Genomic DNA, 23,530 nt, shown 5'->3' on the forward strand with positions numbered 1-23,530 from the left:
TGCCAGAGGTGTCTGGCAGCCGCTTACTCCCTTCTCCCTATTGAGAACACATGCACGCTCCGGCGAGCTTGCATGTGTTTGGGAGGAAGACCTATCACCGACAGTTATCTTAAGTGTATGGAAATCCCAAGCAATATGTGCCTACATGCTCCTGTGATGTAAATCTGCTACTAGTGATTTGCTTAAAAATCGATCTCAATTGATTTCTATCTCTCAAAAATGGGTCAACTGGGGGTGCCAGACAACACTCCCAGACATAAAACTGTTGTCCATTCCTGCTGCTACAGACCATTAGGTTAATGAATACCTTTGCATGAAATATGCATGGCATGAAAGGGTTAACATGTGATTACGTGTTCTCGTGTTGTGCTGTTTACAGACTTGGTACTGCATACTCATTAACACATCCTGTAGATTCCTCTCCGTCGCTACCTACCCGCTGCCTGTCGCTGACACTGATTGCATTTCGCTGTTAATTTGTCTCCTTCTTTGTGGCTCTGGATGCATCTGAGCACCTTTTACTGATTAAACCTTCATTATGCAAGGAACCATTTGTGTTTAGAAGTTATTTTTAGATCCTATATTAGTCTGAGCCCTCTATCGTACCCTTTTATTTTTCGAGCTTGCTTTTCACACTTGACTTTTGCCAATTAGCCACAAAGTGAGAAAACTTTCACTGTTAAATTGATAGAAAAAATCCACACATTCCAGTGTTGTGACTCTCAAGATCGTAGAAAAGTGTATACACTTCAGCATACAGTATTGATTTAATTTTTATGAACCTACATTAATATATTCGAGAATTGCATAAACCGCAATTACCGAATATATTGGGATTGCTCCCTATACAAGGTCAAATACTTACTGGGCCTTCTTTCCCCACTATTTGTCTGTAAGTATTTCATCAAAATGTAGGCTGCCATTGCTGATGTATATTGCTGTCTATGGAGAAGCAGAGACAGACCGTTATAAAACAGTCCGCTGATGGACTAACCGAAAACAACGAAACATTTGAGTTCATGGCAGCTTCATAAACTACTTAACAAAGGGGTGAAACTAAGGAATTGCTATTAATGTAATTGCTCAGTGTATTAGTGTAGGTGTGGTCCCCAAATTTAAAGTGGTAGTTTCAGAAAATACTTTTGTCTGATTGGTTGGTGATCCAATGGTTGTGACCCCGCCGATCACTAGAATGAAGTGGCAGCAGTGCTAGGAAAGTGTTCCTTCGGCTCTTGTTGGCTCCACTTTTCCTTTTTTTCGGAGGGTTCATGGTCAGACCATTGTAGTCAATAGCAGACCATGTGGCCTCCAAAAGAAGGTGAGAGGAGCCAACATGTACCGAAGGGTTCAATGAGGTTCTCAAAGTAAATTTAATATGTAAAAAAATCTGATTAATAAGGAAAAAAGATAAATAGAAACAAACGGTTGGAGCATTGCTAAAATGGAATGTCCCTTGTCAGCCTGTAGCTGAGGATTTGAGTAAGAATGGTTACTAGGAACGTGTTTGCATCAGTTTTTCTCATGTCAACACTGAAACTTGACCCTATTATTTTTTTTTACTAAACTTTCAATCTCTGTCAAGCAAACAAACAAAAATTCTTTACTATATGGAGAGGACTGAATTCTTAGGGCCCATTCACGCGAACGCGAATAACGTCCGTGTGCTGCGCATGGAAATCACTGATTTCAATGGGGCCGTTCACACATTCGTGAGTTTCCACGCAGCGAGAGTCCGCTGCGTGAAACTTACTGCATGTCCTATATTGGTGTGTTTTCACGCACCTACACGCCCATTGAAATCAATGGGTGCATGAAAACCTCACACCGCACACGGATACACATCCGTGTGCGGTGCGTGATTTGCGCATCAAATCCATTGAAAAAAAAAATTTGCTTTGCGAGTGTGTGAATAACGCATGCCACTCGCTGAGCACACTGATGATACGCAACACACACGGACCAGATTCATGCGCATTTTTCACAAACGTGAATCTGATACGCTCGTGTGAATGTAGCCTTACTGGACCACTCAAGGAAATGAAGACATTGCTGCAAAACTTTTACTTTTTGTTTAGGGTGGCTGTCTTACTTGAAAATTAAATATTTTCTCAAGTCGCAGTTCTCTTGCAGGCTGCAGCAGATTTCCTCCAGGAATTTTGTGTATTTTGCCCATTGATTTTACCCTGAATAAGGTTGTTATGGCTTTCTGCAAAGTATTTGATTGTTTTGTAAAGCCAAACTATACATCTCATCGGTCGGTAGAACCTTTTCCGAATAGTTTTCTAGTTTAGAAAACCCACCTTCGAATACCCTATTAGGGAATTTTGAGTTAATAGAGTGGGGTCCCCTGTTCACGATCCTCATCTCTTGGCCGTAGTGAAGTGGAGTTACTAAAAGCATCTCTTGCTCTGGAGGTCCTGTCCTGACTTGCATTACACGGACAGCCCATTGATTTGAATGAGCACTGTGTAATGTTCAAGTTCCGCTGTGGTGGTGCTGTAGGCAAATTGAACACTTTACTGCCTGGCTTCCCCATAGATTACAGCAGATCGATCGGGGTCCCAGCAGGTAGACACTGCTTGTTGCAGCTGTCAAGGCCAATATAAAATTAATTGCCATACACATTAGATGTATGTCAGACACTGAATTCAGCAGGACCTGCCGACCATCTGTGTATGGTGGCGTCCCAACTCTACCCCGATGACAAATTTTAACATTCCCGATCCTTTTGTTCTTAAGAAGAAAAAAAAAGCCCCTGCCAGAGAAGCCTGGCTGTGGCTTTCTCCCTTCGCCCTCTTGAAAGCACCTGCACGCTTGGCCAGATGTGCATGTCTATGGGGGAGTTGTTAGCAATAGCTGTCGGCTGAATGATCGTTCGGCCAACAGCTATCAAGTGAATGGCCAGCCTTATTCAAAATGGCTGTGATTACCATTTAATACCATTAATTGGGAAAGCAGCAATGATTGGCATTGAGCAAAGTTTCAATATTGGCTTTAGTTTGTATTAATAAACCATTTACCCTAATTTTTTTTTAAAAAGTTGCTAGTTTTCTTAAAGAGGTTATATAAACTGGACAACTTCTATTCCAGAGGAAGCGGGGTGTAACTATAGGGATTGCAGTCACATCTGGGACCATGGGGGCCCATATGAGGACACCAGCACTGTAAATTACCAGTATATATTTGCCATCAGGGTCCACCAATGGCTGCACCAATGTAATATAACGTGGCGCTTGTGAATGAACAACTATGTAGTGCATGGTTACACAGGGGCCTCTAAATTGGGAGCCACTCATTGTAAGCAGCGGTCTCATCCGACTTATATAGGACATATGGAGAGGTGTTGTCCAGTTGGGGGTAATATTAGGATAATCCACTCACAGTATATTTTCACTTTTGTTACAGGTAAAAGACCAGCAAACAGCCTACATCGCATTGATCACGAATAACACTGGTGTGTCCTCCTCAGCGATGAACCTTTCTAATATCGGCCTCCAAGACAACATCACCGGCCTGCTTATAGAAGAAATCAGTGCTAACAGAAGCAGCTCTGCTACAGGGATGCAGAATTTCCAAAAAGACTCTCTAAGAGGTGACTACCATATCTTTATAAAAAAAGAATGTATAAGAAATGAGAGAATCCATAAGACGTCAGTGCGGGGATTTCACTGTAATGTGTGCGACAGCCGCTGACGCCGAGCGTGGGGAGCGGAAATAAAGATTCATTTAATTCAAGTCATAGCAAAACTTTCCATGAATGCCGATATCTACAGAGTGTCACTATGTGAAAGAAAAATCCTCACTTTAGAGAAAAGCAGAGAGTACGCATGATACAAGCATAATCACACTACTTTGTTCTTGATCCATTCAATGCAGTGATTGCTTCTCGTATAGGGAATATCAGAAAAAAATTTGAATATTCTTGCTGCTAAAAGGTGTAGTGTAGGGAAATAGAACGAGAGGATGATACTTCACCTTTCTCTAGTTATTGGTGCTGATATCTGATTTAACTAAACAGGATTATTTTAAGGAGTTTTCTGGTTCGATGTGAATATAGGATTTTCATTGTAACTGCAAATTTGTAATCCATTTAGTTTTCGAATTCAACATTTAGAAGTAGCCACTCCACTCAGATGTGATCGATATTAGCTGGATTCTGTGTGTCTGGGACCCACTATCAGCCAAGCCGTCAGTTCAGCTGTACTGACGGAATCGGCTGAGAGAGAACAATACAGCTTCTATGCATACAGGATATATAGAAGCTGTATCTTAAAAAGTTAAATAAAAAATTCATAAAAGCCAATTTAAAAAGTACTTAAACGGGTTGTCTACTTTCTGAAAACTGATGACCTATCCACCGGATAGGTCATCAGTATATGATCGGTGCGTGTCCGACATCCAGACCCCGCACCGATCCGCAATGCCGGCTACCTCCGTGCACAGGATGTTTGGAACGAGATGCAGTAGTTGGAGCCGGAAGCAGATGGCTCCGACCACTGCATAGCGGTCGTTTTGCAGAACTGCAGCTCTGCTTCTATTCACTTGAATAGGAGCAGAGCTGCAGTACTGCAGCTCGGCCGCTATTCTTTGACCGGAGCCAACTGCTTCCGGCAACATCCTCCGGAGGCAGCTGGAGTTGCGGATCGGTGCGAGGTCCGGGTGTCGAATATGCACCAATCATATACTGATGACCTATCCAGTGGATAGGTGATCAGTTGTCAGAAAGTGGAAAACCCCTTTAAAATAACAAAAAAACATTGATTTCATTTAAAATAAGAAAAACATTACGTTTTCACAGCCTTTAAAGGAGTTTTCCAGCTTCATCAAAGTGAAATTCTGTCCTGGGCATGTGATGATCACACAGCAGAACGGCTTGTAACATGAGAGGGCTCTGATAACTGTATTGTAAGGTCCCATTCATATCACGTTTAGGCCTTCCGTCGGAGGTATACGTATACCTCTGACGAAAGGTCCAAACGTATCCCACTGAATGGCATACTGTGGGATACGTCGCCCAGGGACCAGCCCTAGGAAAACTCCTGAAGTCACTGTCCATATATAGACTGTGACGTCAGGAGCTTTCCCTAGCGCTCTGCCCCAGGACTCCAGCACTGCTCCTGACATCACTGTCCATTTATGGACAGTGGCATCTATCGCACATAGGTTGCCATCTGAGTTTAAGAGGTTCCACAGCGCTGAAGTCCCTCGGCAGTGCGCTAGTAGGTACTCTGCCCTGGGACTCCGGCCCTGGGCAAGCGCTTGATGTGACTGTCTAAATATGGAGAGTGACTGCAAGAGATTTCTTAGCGCTGGAGTTGGTTTTTTGTGCTGAAGCCAGGAGTGGATCCAAAAAGAAAGAACAATATTTAGGAAAGACTGATGCTTCTCCTCACTTGTATCTATTCCTGTGTTTTGCTCAAAAAACAGCATCAAAAACGGCATTTGTTATTTTAGCCTAAAGACCTAATACTCCTGACAGCTCAAGGTTTGCTACAGTTGCTTACACTTTTTTACATTTAATTATCATTTCACATGGGGGGCTTTTTATGTACCATATATATGTGTATATATATACTTTTCTTCTGTATTTATTATTTTTATTTATTATGATTTATGGGTTCTAGTTATTTAAATACGCATGTATACGTTATCTCTTAGTCCAATTGTATGGGATATTTGGGGTATGTACATATAGCGTTGCCAATTGTGTGTACACTCATCGAAATATATATGTACACATTTTTGGTAACATATCTATATGCATCGCAATTGGTGAGGTATACTGAAAATGGCATCGTATGGGTCGGTATTTATACAACATTAATAATCTAAAAATGTAAATATCTTGGAATTAATGCTTTATCCACAATCCCCCTTTTTATTAAGGAATTTTCTATATATGAATTATGTTCGCGATGTGCGCGCGTGCGCTCTTTTGCATTTACCGTCCTCTGACCAGAAGCTGTCTGGATTATGACGAGCATCTCTATTATGCTTGGCGTTCGGAGGTGCTCGTCATGACGCTGATGGGATGACGTCGGTGGGTGTGAGCGGTGCGCGGCGCGCCATTGGTTACAGGGGTTCTCCGATTGGGTATTTAAAACGAAGCTGTCAGAGTAGCTATTACACCTCCTGACGAAGGTTGCGAAAAACGCGTCGAGGTGCTCGGTGTCCAGGTGCCCTAACATATACTCAATATGTCCTCCTCAGGTATGCTTAATTGCTAACATTGGTTATTCCGTTGCATTTTTGTGCCATTTGTAGTGCTAATTCTCTTGACTGCTTTTAGCAGGATTACCAGCAGGGACATGCTGTTTATATAAATTTATTGCACTGTGATTTCAAATGTCATGTTGATTGTACTCCACGTAATTATATGGTATTCACTTCACTTGAGGTGTATTTGCATTTCATGAGGAGTCATTACCATTCATGATTTATGACATCATATTTGAGGTCATCTGGCTTTCTTTTATATTTTTTACATGTCTATAGTATATACTTGGGAGGGGGGTTATTTTTGTATTGATGTATAATAAAATTGTAAAGTATTAAAATAAAAATTAAATTGTATTTTGACAAAATTATTGCATGATATCAAGATCTCTTTTTTGGTTTAATATATGTGAATACTATGGTATCTTGAGTATAATAAATTGGCAAGAAATATATTTATATAGGTTATTGCTACAGTTGTATCTAGTCTAGTTCAAGAACAACATTTCATTCATTGACATCAAGCAGAGATTGTAAAAATTGTGACAAATTTAAACTAAAGTGTATATATTATTTACATAAAAGCGAAAAGCGCATCTATACCTAAAATGGAAAAAGATAGAGTCCCATCCTTATGTGACAAGTTATACTCTTAGATTTCTAACTGTTTCTTGGAAATCTGTGTGATAGGGGAGTTGGGGGACAACATTGGTTATTTGGAAAACCTGCCTTGTTATGCAGCCATATATCTCCCGCTTCCCGTAGTGCTGATTTATTGGGCTTATTTTCCCTTCAGAAATACGGGAGAGCTTGGTAACATCCTCCATGGGGACTTGGGTAGAAAACCTAGAAAATGTTCTGCATAATAAAGCGTGGTTCTGGATGGGGCAGGACTCAGACCTTAAAATGTTATCTGTGGGTATAAGGGTATGTTCACACGCACTGTTTTCAGATGTAATTCGGGCATTTTACGCCTCGAGTTACGCCTGAAAAAACACCCTTAATACGCCTACAAACATCTGCCCATTGCTTTCAATGGGTTTTACGGTGTTCTGTTCCCACGAGATGTAATTTTACGCTTCGCTGTCAAAAGACGGGGCGTAAAAAAATGCCCGCGTCAAAGAAGTGCATGTCACGTTTTTGGAGCAGTTTGTCATTAACTCCATTGAAAAACAGCTCCAATAATGTCCATAAAATACGCCGTGAAAAACGCGACTTGTTAAAAAACGTCTGAAAATCAGGAGCTGTTTTCAGGCGAAAACAGCTCCGTAATTTCAGACATATTTTGCTACTGCGTGTGAATATACCCTTAGACTGGAGAGAAAAGGAACATTACATATGTGGTGCCTTTATGAGGAGTTCCATGGTCTGTCTTTTCTTATTACAGCTGGAGACTCCTTCCAAGTATCATACACCGCTTCACTTAACACAAAGGAGGCCCGGAACGGACTGGTGCTCTCCCTTCCCGCTGTGATAACCTTTCAGAATTCTTCAGAGGTAAACTTGACCAAACTTGTCTTTGTTCCCGGCATTCAGGAGAAGAATAACAACACTCACTGGGGGAGATTTATTAAGACTGGTATAAGATGCGACACATTTATTAAAAGGCGAGTGCCTCTTAATAAATGTGTCGTATCTCTCGGCTGGCCATGCATCACAATTGTGGTGTAACGGCTGCGACATCCACCTCCCCCCCCCTCATCGGACGTAAAATAAAAAAATATATATTTTCCTCACCGCTTCTCTTCGCTTGTTCCATCTCTGTCCCGGGGGTGGAAAGGTACGGGGCATCGCACCCACGGGTACTGGGAGAACTTACCACAGTTTTCATGCATAAATAATAATAAATTTTTTGGGCTGTGGTGACCCCACCCCTTTTGCTAAACCATCCCATTTTCCAAAAGTGGAGAGGACGGAGGAAAAAAGCCAAATCTTTTGGGCCTTTTGCAACTTTTCTACACCAGAATACTGGCATTGATAAATTCCCCCCAATTTTTCCTTAAAGAGGCTCTGTCACCAGATTTTGCAACCCCTATCTGCTATTGCAGCAGATAGGCGCTGCAATGTAGATAACTGTAACGTTTTTATTTTTAAAAAACGAGCATTTTTGGCCAAGTTATGACCATTTTTGTAGTTATGCAAATGAGGCTTGCAAAAGTCCAAGTGGGTGTGTTTAAAAGTAAAAGTCCAAGTGGGCGTGTATTATGTGCGTACATCGGGGCGTTTTTAATACTTTTACTAGCTGGGCGTTCTGATGAGAAGTGACATCCTCTTCTCTTCAGAACGCCCAGCTTGTGACAGTGCAGATCTGTGACGTCACTCACAGGTCCTGCATCGTGACGGCCACATCGGCACCAGAGGCTACAGTTGATTCTGCAGCAGCATCAGCGTTTGCAGGTAAGTCGATCTTACCTGCAAACGCTGATGCTGCTGCAGAATCAACTGTAGCCTCTGGTGCCGATGTGGCCGTCACAATGCAGGACCTGTGAGTGACGTCACAGATCTGCACTGTCAGAAGCTGGGCGTTCTGAAGAGAAGAGGATGTTACTTCTCATCAGAGCGCCCAGCTAGTAAAAGTATTAAAAACGCCCCGATGTACGCACATAATACACGCCCACTTGGACTTTTACTTTTAAACACACCCACTTGGACTTTTGCAAGCCTCATTTGCATAACTACAAAAATGGTCATAACTTGGCCAAAAATGCTCGTTTTTTAAAAATAAAAACGTTACTGTAATCTACATTGCAGCGCCGATCTGCTGCAATAGCAGATAGGGGTTGCAAAATCTGGTGACAGAGCCTCTTTAACAGAAGCATTTATCATAAAATATTCTATCAACTTGACTTTCATTTAGACGAATTCAACTTTGTTTTAAAAGCATTGATACCTTAATATAAACTAAGCTGTCGAGACAGGGGGTGTACCATGTTGCCTTATAATATGTGTTGCATCAAAAAGTCTGTTTTAATTACTCCCATTAAAGGCTGAGTTTGACATTCGGCATGTCTTGTTGTTCTTATTATTACAATTTATCATCTTTTTTTTTATGGTATTACATTATCTTAACTCCTTTGTGTATTTGGACATACATATATGTCGAAATGTACTCCAGGCAAAGCATTTAGACATGTTTACTTGTTCGCGGGAGCACAACTATAATTGACAGCCACACTCCCAAAGTATCCTTCTCTGATGCCGGCTGTTTTACCCCTAAGCTACAGCGATCAATAGTGGCTGCGGCACCTAAGGAGTGTAATAGAGTTAGGTGGCTCCCTCTGTCTGCCATAGGTTTGTGGCTGGAGCATGACCTAATCGTTTTCCTGTAAGTGACAACTTGTTCCGTCAATTGCAACCCATCTTGCCAAAAAGAATCCCTTATACAGCCCTCTGAATACGGCAACAGATTTTTTTTTTTAATAAAACATGCTTTTATTGAGCAAAATGATTACATTTTATTAAAACATAAAAAAAAGTTTATACATACAGTATTTGATATAGCTACATTCATATGAACCAGTAGATTTATGGAATTAGTTTTTTTTTCTTCATTCCCAAATATAAATAATTAATAAAAGTTCATCAATACATTTTTATTTATACCAAAATGGTGTAATTGAAAAATACAACTCAAAAAACAAGTCTTCATATGGCTACGTAGACGGAAAAATAAAAAGGTGATGACGATAGAAAAAAAAACTTACGTACTGAAGGCTCATATGTTCGTACTTTTAGGGTTTGGGCCTTAAAGAGTTTTTCTACTTTCTGACAACTGATGACCTATCCACCGGACCTATCCACACCCGGACCCCGCACAGATCAGCTGGTCCGGTGCCTCCGTGCACCAGACGTACATGCCAAAAGCAGTTAGCTCCGGGCACAGAATAGTGGCCGAGCTGCAGTACTGCAGCTCTGCTCCTATTCAAGTGAATAGGAGCAGACCTGCAGTTCTGTAGCACGGCTGCTATGTACAGTGCCAACTGCTTCTGAGCTCCGTACATAGCATTATGTGCCATAACATCCGGCGCCCGCAGGCCACCAGAGCGGCATAACGGTGCGGCGTCCGGGTGTCCAATATCTGATGGATAGGTCATCAGTTCTCAGGAGGTGGCCATCACGCTGTGGACTTCCTCCAGATGAAGTTTCTCAGGGTTTTTACTCCAGTCCGCCTATGGTCCCCATGTGGGCCAGGCCTGACTTGGCCATTTATTACTGGATTTAAAATGTCTCTTGTACTTTCTTCAGGTGGAGTCAGTGAAAACTGTGACCATGATTAATTTCGGTAAACAATGTTGGATCTCTACATCCCAATATGCCCAACCCACCAGTGCTCCCTTAGGTTTTCTTCTGGGAGTGCTGGCAGGGGCGTAACTAGGAAAGACTGGGCCCCATAGCAAACTTTTGCCTCAGGTGCCACACGCAGCCTTCATAATAGATAGTGCCCCCTGTAGATTGTGCCATACAGCCCCCCAGTAGACCGTGCTATACAGCCCCCCCCTGTAGACAGTGTCACACCCCACTTGTAGAAAGTGTCATACAGCTCCCCCTGTATATAGCGCCACACAGCCCCCCTCCCTTGTATATAGTGCCACACAGCCCCCCTTAGTAGATAGTGCCACACAAAGACCCCTGTAGATTGCGCCACACACAGCCCCCTGTAGATAGCGCCAAAGTCCCTCTGTAAATAGTGCCACCCAACCCCCCTTAGTAGTGCCACACAGCCCCTTGTATATAGTGCCACACAGCTCCCCCTTGTGTATAGTGCCACACAGCCCCCCTAGTGTAAAGTGCCACCCTATTTCCCCCCCTTGTATATAGTGCCACATTGCTCCCCCCTTGTATATAGTGCCACCCTGCCCCCCTTGTATATTGTGCCACACAGCCCCCCCACCAAAGATAAAAATATATTGTACTTACCTTGCCCCGTTCTTGCGACGGACGGAGCATTGCCCAGGCTCCGGTCTTCACACATGCGCAGACAAGCATTATGCAGTGACTTCATCACGCCGTCCTGCTCAGGGAGTCGTTCCAGCACCTTATAGGCTGCGGGCCTAAAGTGGCCTGCAGCCTCCGTGCCAATTGTAGCTTTTCTGCTGCCTGAGGCGAAAATTTTAATGGCTCCCCCCAGATATTGATTGACATCCACCTGGCTGTTCTACATCACTACCAGCCTCCTCAAACTCTTCCGGATGTGCGGTTGCCTTGTACTCCCCTGGCATGCGCGGTGCAGTGATGAAGCCGGGCAGAGTACACCTCGCTGCACGGTGCGTGCCCAAGTAGTACAAGTCAATGGCGCATCCGACAAAGTTGTATCAGCCAGGGGGTTGTCAATCAAACATGGAAAGGTGGGTTTGGAGGCAGGACTATGTGACTCTTCAGGTTAGCGGCACCGCCCCATGAACCTTTAATGAGTAATTTGCATATAGTGAGTGCCGTTTTAAAAGTTTATTTTATAGATTTTGCTGCATCTGAAAAATACATACATTTGGAAATATTGTCAGGTCATGTATTACCGCAAGGTGGTTAAAACCATCAGACGGGTTCCCATTAAATATACAATGAATTGAAATCAATTCCATCTGCCCTACAATTTTGTTATTATAAATATATCCTATATAATTACAGCTCCAGAACAAGCTCTTACATAAATACAGCACTAGAACCAAGCTCAATACATATATACAGCCCCAGAACAAAGATTAGTATATATATACAGCCCCAGCACCAAGCTCAGTACATTAACCCCTTAGTGACCAGCCCATTTTAGGCCTTAATGACCAAGCTATTTTATTCGTTTTTCTATAGTCGCATTCAAAGAGCTATAACGTTATTATTTTTTCGTCTACATAGCTGTATGAGGACTTGTTTTTTGCGGGATTAGTTGTGCTTTTTAATAGCACCATTTTTGGGTACATATAATTTTTATATTAACTTTCATTAACCTTTTTGGGGGGGATTATAACAAAAACCTGAAATTCCGCCATTGTTCTATGCGTTTTTAAATTGACGCCGTTCACTATGCGACGTAAATAACATGTTACCTTTATTCTATGGGTCAGTACGATTACGGCGATACCACATATGTAGAGGTTTTTTTATGTTTTACGACTTTTGCACAATAAAAATACTTTTGAACTAAAATTATTTGTTTTTGCATCATCGCTTTGCAAGAGCCATAATTTTTTTATTTTTCCATCAATGTAGTGATTTTTTGGGCTTGTTTTCTGCGCGACAAGACGTAGTTTTGAATGGTACTGTTTTGGGGTGCATGGGACTTATTGATTCATTTTTATTATGACTTTTTTGGGGGGCAATGGAAAAAAATGGCAATTTTGCCATGGTTTTTTGCGTTTTTTTTTTTTACGGTGTTCACCTTGCGGTTTAAATGACATATTAAGTTTATTAATGGAGTCATTACGGTCGCGGCGATACCACATATGTGTACTTTTTTTTTTTTTTACACTTTTACTAAATGAAACCACTTTTTATGGAAAAAAATGATTTTATTAATTTTTTTACTGTACTTTTTATTAATAATCTTTATTTCACTTTGATGACTTATTTTATTAGTCCCACTAGGGGACTTTACTGTGCGATCTACCGATCGCTGCTATAATGCTCTGGTATACTTCGTATACCAGAGCATTATTGCCTGTCAGTGTAAATCTGACAGGCAATCTGTTAGGACGTGCCTCCGGCGCGTCCTAACAGGAATATGTCCAGGGCAGACCTGGGGGCTTTTATCAAGCCCCCGGCCGCCATGACACCCCATCGGAGACCCGCGATTGCATTCGCGGGCCGCCGATGGTTAACAGAGGGAGCGCACTCCCTTTGTAAACAAAGTTAAATGCCGCGGTCGCTATTGACGGCGGCATTTAACGGGTTAAACGGCCGCGATCGAAGTAAACTTCGATCGCGGGCGTTGGAGCAGGAGCTCAGCTGTCATCAGACAGCAGAGCCCCGGCTCCTGCCTGCACGGGAGACCCGTGTAAGACTTAGACTAGGCTGACGTGAAAAGGCGTCAGCCTAGCCTAAGGCCCCTTAGTGACTCACGTGAAAAGGCGTATTGGTGGTCACTAAGGGGTTAATACAGCCCCAAAACCAAACTCAGTACATAAATACAGCCCCAGAATCAAGCTCAATACATAAATACAACAGAACAAAGCTCAGTACATATATACAAACCAGAACCTAGCTAAGTATATATGTACATCACCAGAACAAAGCTCAGTACATATGTACAGCACCAGAACAAAGCTCAGTACATAAATACAGCACCAGAACAAAGCTCAGTACATAAATACAGCACCAGAACAAAGCTCAGTACATATATACAGCACCAGAACAAAGCTCAGTACATATATACAGCACCAGAACAAAGCTAGGTACATATATACAGCACCAGAACAACGCTAGGTATATATGTACTGAGCTTCGTTCTGGGGCTGTATATATCTGCAACACTAGAACAAATACAGCTCAATTTAGTGCAACCCCTGCCGTATAGGTTTTTACTGTGTAAAACTACTGCTCCCAGCATGGCCTATACAATGGTAAAGATATGCTGGGAGATGCTGTTTTACAAAAAAAATAATCATATCATAATCAAACCACCCATCATCTCGCTGCAGATCATACAGTGACTACATTACTGATTAAAGGCAGAATAAACATTTACATTAAAGGAGTTGTCCGCTTTCTGACAACTGATGACCTATCCACCTAAAAGGTCCTCAGTATATGATCGGTATGTGTCCAACATCTGGACCCCGCACCGATCCGCTACTCCGTCTGCCTCCGTGCACCGGATGTTTGGAACGGGATTCAGTAGTTTGAGCCGGAAGCAGATGGCTCCGACTACTGCATAGCAGTCGTTCGGTGGAACTGCAGCTCTGCTCCTATTCACTTGAATAGGAGCAGAGCTGCAATACTGCAGCTCAGCCGCTATTCTTTAACTGGTGCCATCTGCTTCCGGCAACATCGTCTGGCGCCAGGAGGCAGCCGGAGTGCCGGATCGGTATGGGGTCCGAGTGTCGGACAAGTACCGATCATATACTGATGACTTATCCGGTGGCTAGGTCATCAGTTTTCAGAAAGTGGAAAACCCCTTTTAGTGACTCACCGGTGATGTCCCAGATTCTAGTTTTCTCTCTTTTCTTCTCCATCCGGTCCAGACCTCTTTGACTTCTCCCAGCCACGACCCATTTCTGCAGTTTTCTGCTCAGATGTCTTCAGCTTCTCACTTTTAAAACATTCTGCACCTATGAATGAAGATAAAATTCTCAACACCTCTAACTATAATAGCGCCATAAACTGCACCTCTAAATATAGTAGCGCCATACACTGTGTCCCTGATTATAATCGTACCATACACTGTGTAACACACACACCGTGCCCCCTGTAGATAGTGCCCCCATAGACCCCCTGTAGATAGTGACCCCCATAGAGCCCCTGTAGATTGTGCCCTACATACAGCCCCCTGTAGATAGTGCCCACATATGGACTCCAGAACTGCAAGGCAATAGTGCTTGCCACTGTGCCACCGTGCTGCCCTACATATAGCTTCCCCTATAGATAGTGCTCCACATATAGCCCACCTCTGTAGATAGAGCGTCACATATATCTACCCCTGTATATAATGTCCCACATATAGTCCACCCCTGTAGATAGTGCCCTAAATATAGCCCCCTGTAGATAGTGCCCCACAGGTAACCCACCCCTGTATATAGTGTCCCACATATAGCCCAACCCTATAGATAGTGCCCTACAAATAGCTCCCCCTATAGATAGTTCTCCACATATAGCCTGTTTATAGTGCACCACATCCCCACATATAGACCCCCCCCCCCCTGTAGATAATGGCACTCACAGTGGGAAAACAAACAATACTTGACATACTCACATGATCCCGTTCCCGCGCCGTCCGGTGGCAATGCAGACCTGCTCTCTTCTGAGCAGGTCTGCTGAATGACGCAAGTGGTGCAATTACGTAATCACGCCACTAGCATCGTTAAAAGGCGCAGATTGGCAAGACAGAATTATTTGCCCCGTCAATCAGCGCCTTTCATCAACGGAAGCGGTGCGATGAAGTCTTTGCGCCGCTAGCGCAGTTGAAAGGCGCTGATTGGCGGGGCAAGTCATTTTGCCCCGCCAATCAGCGTCCTTGTAAGGCGCAGAATGGTCGGGCATGTAGAGGGGATGGCTGTCGCTAGCACCGAGGCCCCATCCGATTCTAGCGATGTCACCGGGCATGAGCTCCCGTGCCACCCGGCCCATAAATGTTAGAGAGCAGCCACAACAGCTGGTAACGGTGCCACCGGGCATGGGGGGGTCCCGTACAGCGGTAGTTACGCCACTGGGTGCTGGCCATGCTCAAAGCAGTTCTCTGATACAGGAGGTTTTCTATTATGCCATGCTTGAATGATATCTTGGTACAGGCCTACTCCCGTTTTGAAACCGGGTCAGCCTTTCTATCTTCTTAGACACTCATGGCCGTTCTTTTGCCCATCTTTCCTTCACTAGACTCCCCTCCTAGAGGGATGTCCACTCCCTTTCCATCTGACTAGATGGACTAGACCAACGTTGTCGTCTGCTTGAACCGTCAAGTTGATCTACAGCTCAGCAGTGCCGATGTTCCTATTATGGGTTGAGAGCCGGATTCTGACTCTATCTGTGATCCCAATTATCAGTAGTGGTCTACTGGACAGCGGTGTTCTGCAGAAATCGTCTGGACTCTGGCAGGTTGTCTTTTCATCCTTTGCCTTGGTCTTAGATGTACATTTTCCCCCTCCTATCTCTTCTACCAAGGATTTTCAGGCAGAACGTGGCTGAGGACATTCATCATCCTAGTGGCACAAGTGTTGCTTCGGCGAATGTGGTCTCTCACATTGTCCTTGTCAACCGTTTTTTTTTTTTACATCAACTTCTGTGAGACGACCTACTCTCTTCGGTCAGTCTCCTCCTAGCCTGTCGAGTCAATATGTTTGGCACCACTCTTTCTCAGGCAATAGCCCTGAGATCTAGTTGTTTCTCTGAGTGAATTAACACTACCTTATTAAAGGCCAGACGACCTTCTCCATCTCATATTCTTCACAGGACCTGGGAGTCTTGTTTACGCTAGTTTAAGGAATATTTCCCCAGCAGGGTTTGGATCTGGTGCTTGGCCTTAGTTTTCTCCCTGACATGCAGACTGCACTCCAATAAGTCGCCCCTCGGCTCCACTTATGTTCGGCCCACAACTCCTCGGAACCTCAACCGGATCTTTGAGTGACGCAGTCATCTCCTTTTAGGCCTTTTTCTTATTCAGGGGAATGCTTTCTACTATATTTGAATATGGTCACAACACTTCTGGTCATCTGGCCACACAGCATTCAAGGCTGTTGCACTGAGGGCAGAAATTTCCCTTTCCAGCTAATGGCTCATTCCTTCATCCCTATGGGGACCCCTTGGTTGGCTTGTCATCGGGCCTCTGCTCTATGGGCCTTTACCTGTCACGCTCCACAACTTACTCTGTTCTGTAAGATGTGCACTTTTGCCTCACCAGACACTGCAGGCAGCAGTGGATTAGTTGTCTGGTTTTGCAATGCTTCTTTTTTCCTTCCCTTGGGACCTCCTTAGGACATCCCACGGTCTGTGTTCCCCAATGACACAAATGAGAAAAGTTGATTTTTTTGAGTACTCACCATAAAATCCTTTTTCTCAAAGAGTTTATAGGGAGACACTGCTCCCACCCAGTTCCTTTTTTTCTTGTTTTTAGGCATCTACCGGTCTTTACCGTTTCCCCTTGCTCGCGGTTCCGACCATTCACGGGTTTTGTTCTCCATTTACTGTTTACCTTCTATTCTGTACTTCTCCTAGTTGCTCCTGTAAAAACTCAGAAGCTCAATGTCTGCAGTAGGAATATACCCTGTGTTGGAGAAGCTAACCCTTTTAATGCTTGGTGTCACCTTCTAGTGGCTACAGCCTACACCATGTTCGGTGTCCCACAGTCTGTGTCCCCCAATTAACTCTTCGACAAAAGTACACACAAAAATCCTCTTTTTTTTCCATTAAAAATACACGCATATTGCAAAAATAGTGTAGATATATAAAAAAGTATATATATTTGGTATCGCCGCCTTCATAGCGACTGTTAAAATGTGAAAAACGGAAAAATTTGTTTTTTCTATACTAGATTAGGGCATAGCCGCTGATGTAAAGAGAACAATACCCAGAATGCCAGTCACCAGAACAAGCTCTGTGCAGATATTGAGCAAGCAAAGTATGCTGGAAGGTTTCAGCTCTGAAGCCAGAAGAATTGTAAATGTTGCTCTGGAATGTAACCCACTATCAGTACAAGTTAAAGAGTTATTCCAACCCAAAAATATTTTTCTCCTATCCAGTGAGTGTTGTTAGTGCAGTGTAGTCTGACCCGTCGAGTATGCGCTCTTGCCCATTCAAATGCTACTGGCGTGATAGAAAAAGCCGAGCTCCACAAAAACACCATTTTAGCAAGCTCTGTAATAAAGTCCATGATTCATAGTACCGTAAAAAATTCCCGTCTTCATCCTTGTCTCCCCTGGTGTCCGTTTGTACTTTAAATGTTTTTGAAAATGTCACGGGTCTGTGAAACCTGTAACTTCATAAAATGCATTATATTAAAAGGTAAACCGGACCGGTGAATTTCTTATTACAGTGCTGTAGTTCCCTCATATAAGACAATAGGGGCTGAAATAAGGATCTGTATTAATGCATTTCTGCCTCCATTGTCTTACGTGGGAGAAATATTGCATTTTAGTGAATTTTGATCACCCTACTGTTTTTTTAGGTTTTGATTGCAGATATAATTGAAACCTTTCTGTGTCATTACAGATATCTGGACTAACATATAACATTGTCGCCCCCTTTTCTGTCACCGCAAAGGAAATCTCTAATGTAAGTCATTTGTATGGCCTCAAACTCAGACTGTATAGTTTTACGTAAGGTCAAAAAGGTCCATATTTTAATGGAGTATGTTAATGGCCAGACGTTTTCGGTTTGTGGGTATCATTAAAAATGTTGTTGATGGTCGTTTCCTTTATAAACCACATGCCTTATGCTACTTCTGCCACTTGAAAAAAATCGGACCTTGAGTTCTCAGTGGAAGGGTTTTGCTTAAATAGGCTTTCCAGGATTAGAAAATAGGATCTGCTCTTGTTATTCAGAAACTGCGCCACGTCTTTCCATGGCTTTGTCTGGTATTGCAGCTCATCCCCATTCACTTATCGTTTTTGAGACTTTTCGGTTTATTATGCTGCAGATAAGCAGACTTAGGTGTATTTTGCTCTGACAGGTGTGTGCAAAGGGAATGTTCCAACCTGTCATATATATCTGATGGTTTTGCATCTTCCTTCTGCCCTTGCATAGCTCTAAGGGTATGTTCGCACGGTGTGATTTCAGCCGTTTTTCAGGCCGTAAACGTCCCGAAAAACGGCTGAAAAATCGGAAGCAGAACGGCGTTCTGTTCTGACTGGGTTTTTTTGTATGTCACCCTCTTCAGCAGTTTTTGGAGCCGTTTTTCATAGACTATAGAAAATCAGCTCTGAGCACAGAGACCCCCACCGATTGCTAAAATGAAGTGTCAGGAGCGCTTGGGTGAGCGCTTAGCCGTTTCGTTTTTTGATCAGCTTTCTTCTGAAAACCGAGCAGTTGCTATACAGGCTCATAGACTTTCTATTGAGTCCATACACCGTTACCTTGGCTTTCCGAGAAAAGCTGATCAGAAACCAAGCGGCTCAGCTGAGCGCTTCTGCCACTTCATTTTAGCGATCGGTGGGGGTCTCCATCTCAGACACCCACCGTTTAAAAAATTTATTTTTATGCAGTTTCCTTCTATATTGTATAGGTGAACCAACATTGAATGCTTATTACCTGTCGGTTTTAGACCAGAGGAAACGGCATATTTTATAGATTGTAACTTTTTATTGTTTCCTGTCCCTTTTTGGCTATGTTCACAGTATTTAAAAGAACAGTTTATGCTTCCTCGGTGCAGCGCTGCGGGACAAGTTCTATGAAGATTTATTATTAACGCGGTTGTGTTTTAATTATGCAGTGTCCAGGTGTGAAAGATGCTAGACATGTCCAATTTTTATCTTTGTCATGAAACATTTATCGTTAGATTTGTTCAAAGCATCCGCACACACAAGTTGCGCTTTCCATCAGTGCGTGCTCGGCAGGACTTCTCATGAGGTGGCCGCCTTTGAAGTTCTTCGCAGCCCTTGTGTTTACAGACACACAGTTTGTTGAATTTATTCATTCTTTCATCTGTCGCCACAATTTGATGGAAATGTAAAAGGGTTTTACGGTTTCATGTCACTTAAGCTGAATCAGTGTATAATGAAAACTCAGGCAACTTTCTAATATACTTTGCGTTTTAACTCCGAACCATTCTCAAGATCATTGCTTGCGGTCAGTGACTATATTCTTATTTACATCCAAAGCCTAAAAACCTGTCCTGATCATCTCTATCTTACACAGCACTCCGCTCAGGACTCACTCATGTAACAAGCCCTGCTCCAGTGTCAGCTGGACATGGCAAGGATGGGTTTGGAATGTTCCCATACACTGATCGCAAGCCGAGATCGTGAAAATGACAATGAAAGTATAATAGAAAGATGGATATCTTTTTATTATATTATGTTTTCTGGTTTCGAAACACCCTATTAGGGATTTGTAGTTTAATAGAGACACCATTCATCTATTGGCCAGTACGGAGAGCGACTAGATCACTTATCACTTCTATGCCTTACCAAAAAAGCCAATTGATTTCAATATGAACCGTGTAATGCTTCATTTTCCCTGTGGTGGCGCTGCAGGGGAATTGAAAACTTGCTGCCATGTTGCCCCACAGATGGGTTCCCTTTGATCAGCTTATTATTAGACAATCCTTCTGACAACAGGGATTTTCCAATGTGAACATTCCCTTCAGGTTTTTTTTATATGTAAAACTATTAAAACCCTTTAAATACAAAGTGTTTTGTGCAATGTGGGTTAGTCAAATCTTACCTATGCCAGGTGGTGTAAAAGTACATTTCCCATATACCATGCTAGACCTTTGCTAGTAGTGCAACTAAAATCTCAGTATTATTTTTGTGCTGTACGATGCCCGATCTGATCATCTTAATGATTTTTGTTAAATCTTGAATCCATGAAACCTGCCATACAGACACCAAATGTTATAGAACATGTGAACCTATAAACAACTTCTGACATATCGTTGAGATATCGTATATGCTAGAATGAACTTGGAGCAGAGCTCTAGTAGCGATTTCTGTGAATGAAGTTGATGGGCATTACAGTCCCACCGAAAATAGTGGAGCAAAGCAGAGCTCAGCGCTTGGTATAAAAAAAAAAAAAAATAACACCTTATAACATGATACCGGTATTGTTCATTTCTCTCATCTATATATACCTCTCCATCTTATATAAATGGATCAAATTGGCCACAGCAGCCATTGTATTAAAATAACTATCCCGAACACATAACCTTATACCATAAACTATAATCCTCATCATCCACAAATTCATAACCTCACATCAAATTTTATAACTGTAAATCCTTGAAGTCGAGGGTGTTGCTTGAAGCCCAAAACTCTGGCGGCAATTTATTAATACTATAGCTGCAGGGGAATTGTCCTCCATCCACTTAACTCTAACTTGGAGGCACCTAAAGGCCCTTTTACATGGGCCAATTATCAGGCCCATGTAAAAATAATCGTTCCGGATTATTGCCCTGTGTAAACATATTTTCGGCTGATTGTATCATTTATGCAGCCGAAAATATTATCGTTGTCGGCAGCACATCTCCCTGTGTAAACAGGGAGACTTGCTGCCGACATGATAGAAATGTATGGGGAGGAGCTCTCTCGTTGATTGGCGCTCTTTTACACGGCCCATGTCGGGCCGTCTAAGAGGACCCTAATGCTCTAACTTGGCTAACACATCCATGTAAACCCTCCAAGGGACCTAGACCAGTCCAGAACCTTGTTGACTCCCTCCCCCAGCATTCAACATCTTCCTTCTCATGACCATCTTCAAGGAACCCTCAACTTTAATGCTGCAATGACAAAACCTCAACCGATTCTGAGTCTAATCCATTAAAAAAAGCTGAAAAAATAACACATTTATCCCAAACCATAAAAAATGACATAAGATGGTTTGCAAGATGTTGTTGTTACTTGCATATCGTAAGGCCTGAGATACAAGGACAATCTATAGCAGCTGGTCACTCCACCGAAATAGCCACGTGTTTTGGACCTCACATATAAAGTAAATCTCCACCTTTAAATACAGTTTTATTGTTCGATTCAAAATTCTGTGCCGATTAATAACATAATATATCTTTAGTGGGTCAGAGCTCTTTATATTCTTCCCATATTTCTTCTTTTGACTTTTGTGGAGCCGGGTCCCCCATAAGCAGAGGACATATGGAAAGGAGTTACCCAAAGCAGAAAATCTATTCAAGTAGAGTTACCTCTTAATCAAACCTTTCTGTCCTTGCTTCTGGGGGAGATTGAAAATTGAAATTGGAGTAAAATACATTGCATGATCAACATTGATACATGATCAAATACCTTCAAATTGTCTTCTGCATTGATTCTGACTTTCTACGGACCTGGATCCAGGAAAATCTATTCTAACATCTCTAACTACTATCTTTGCAGAATGGGACAGATTTCTAAAGGTGCCATCATTTTTTAAAATTCTGTTTTCTATTTTGCCTCATTGTAAATCCAATGGAATTTTCATTCCTATCCATTATCTCACCAGGTTCGGCCTGACCATGGTCTACACGGAGCTGGATTTGTCATTGCCTTCATTGTTTCGTTCATACTGATGTGTGCCGTGTTTGTCCTCCTTTACCGCACCCAGTGGTTAAAACGGAGAATGTCTGTAAGTTAGTTTATCTTATTTGTATATTCCTTGGTAATAGAGCAGGAGGCTTTTAACATTTACTACTACCCAGTTGTTATATTACACTGACACTTCACAGTGATGGGTTCAGAAACACACAGTCAACAGTAAGGGTTGGGGGCTGCTTTGCTCATTATTTTGTGGCATCTAGGGTTGTAACTTTCCTTCTTCAACTTGGACCTGAGGCTGGCCATACACAATCCTTCGGCCGACAGCAATTTTTCCAAATCCTCCCCGTACACATCCATTCTCAGCTCAGCATGTATTTTGAAAAGGAAAGGGTAGTAACCTGCCACTAGACATCTATGGTGGTGGCTCATCTCACCAGAGAAAAATAGGATCGGGCAAGTTGAAATGCAACTGCCCGATCCTTCTCTCCCTCGACATCTGCCATTGGAACAGCGTTTGGAACACCCCATACACATTAGATGGTCGGCTGGTCCCGCTGAAATCGGCGAGTTTGGCCACCTTTAGACTTGGGGCCTGTTCACGTCAGCATTGGCTTTCTGTTCCGGGGTTCCGTCTGAGGTTTCCGTCGAGTGAATCACGCAACGGAAAGTCAAACTGAAACCACAGCTTCCGTTTCCGTCACCATTGATATCAATGGTGACAAAAACATTGCTAATGGTTTCTGTTCGTCACCATTCAGGTAGATTTCCATTTTTCAGACGGAATCAATAGCGCAGTCGACTAGTCATTAGAACGAAAACCTGCCGGAATGTTGACGAACGGAAACCATTAGCAATTTTTCCATCACCATTGATATCAATGGTGACGGAAACGGAAGCTGTGGTTTCAGTTTGACTTTCCGTTGCGGGGTTCACCCGACGGAAACCTCCGACGGAACCCCGGAACGGAAAGCCAACGCTCATGTGAACCGGCCCTTACTCAAGATAGAAGATGTTTACATTTTAAGCTTTGGTGAATTACACCATGGAGTTATCCTTTTATGTGTCTTCTCCATTTTAAAAATCTGATTAATAACCCCGGCTGATATGGGAAAAGCAAGGCTTAACTGCTACCATTCCTATTCATTCCTATCAACACAGTGTCCGTTCAGCTTTGAACTGTACTACTGAAGTCAGACTGGTTGCTAGGGATACACTGCCTAACAACTAGAGCCAACACATCCCTATTAACCAGTCTGCCTCTGAATACTAAAGTATGTAAAGGGGCTTTCCCATCAGAGACATATATGGCATATCCACAGAATATGTCATAAATGTCAGATAGATGCAGGTGACGGTCCCACCTCTGGGACCTGCACCTATCTCTGGAACGGGGCCCACTAAACGTCGTTCTACTGCTCTGTGTTGTGGATGAAGCTTGTGATTTCCGACCATGAAGAAGAAAACCGCGTAGCTCGATTAGCTACGCTGTTTCC

The 23,530-nt window shown here is 42.8% G+C and overlaps 1 protein-coding gene across 1 annotated transcript in view; it reads left to right on the forward strand.

Moving 5' to 3' along the window:
* Positions 1-23,530, forward strand: part of EVC2 (EvC ciliary complex subunit 2) — a 156,944-nt gene that overhangs the window by 33,597 nt on the left and 99,817 nt on the right. Inside the window, exons 5-8 of the mRNA XM_075849035.1 lie at positions 3,406-3,592; positions 7,604-7,713; positions 18,067-18,129; positions 22,003-22,125. Coding sequence (XP_075705150.1) covers positions 3,406-3,592; positions 7,604-7,713; positions 18,067-18,129; positions 22,003-22,125 — 483 coding nt within the window. The remainder of the gene's footprint in view (positions 1-3,405; positions 3,593-7,603; positions 7,714-18,066; positions 18,130-22,002; positions 22,126-23,530) is intronic.

Source organism: Rhinoderma darwinii, chromosome 1 (genome assembly GCF_050947455.1).
Source record: "Rhinoderma darwinii isolate aRhiDar2 chromosome 1, aRhiDar2.hap1, whole genome shotgun sequence".
Lineage (NCBI taxonomy): Eukaryota > Metazoa > Chordata > Amphibia > Anura > Rhinodermatidae > Rhinoderma > Rhinoderma darwinii.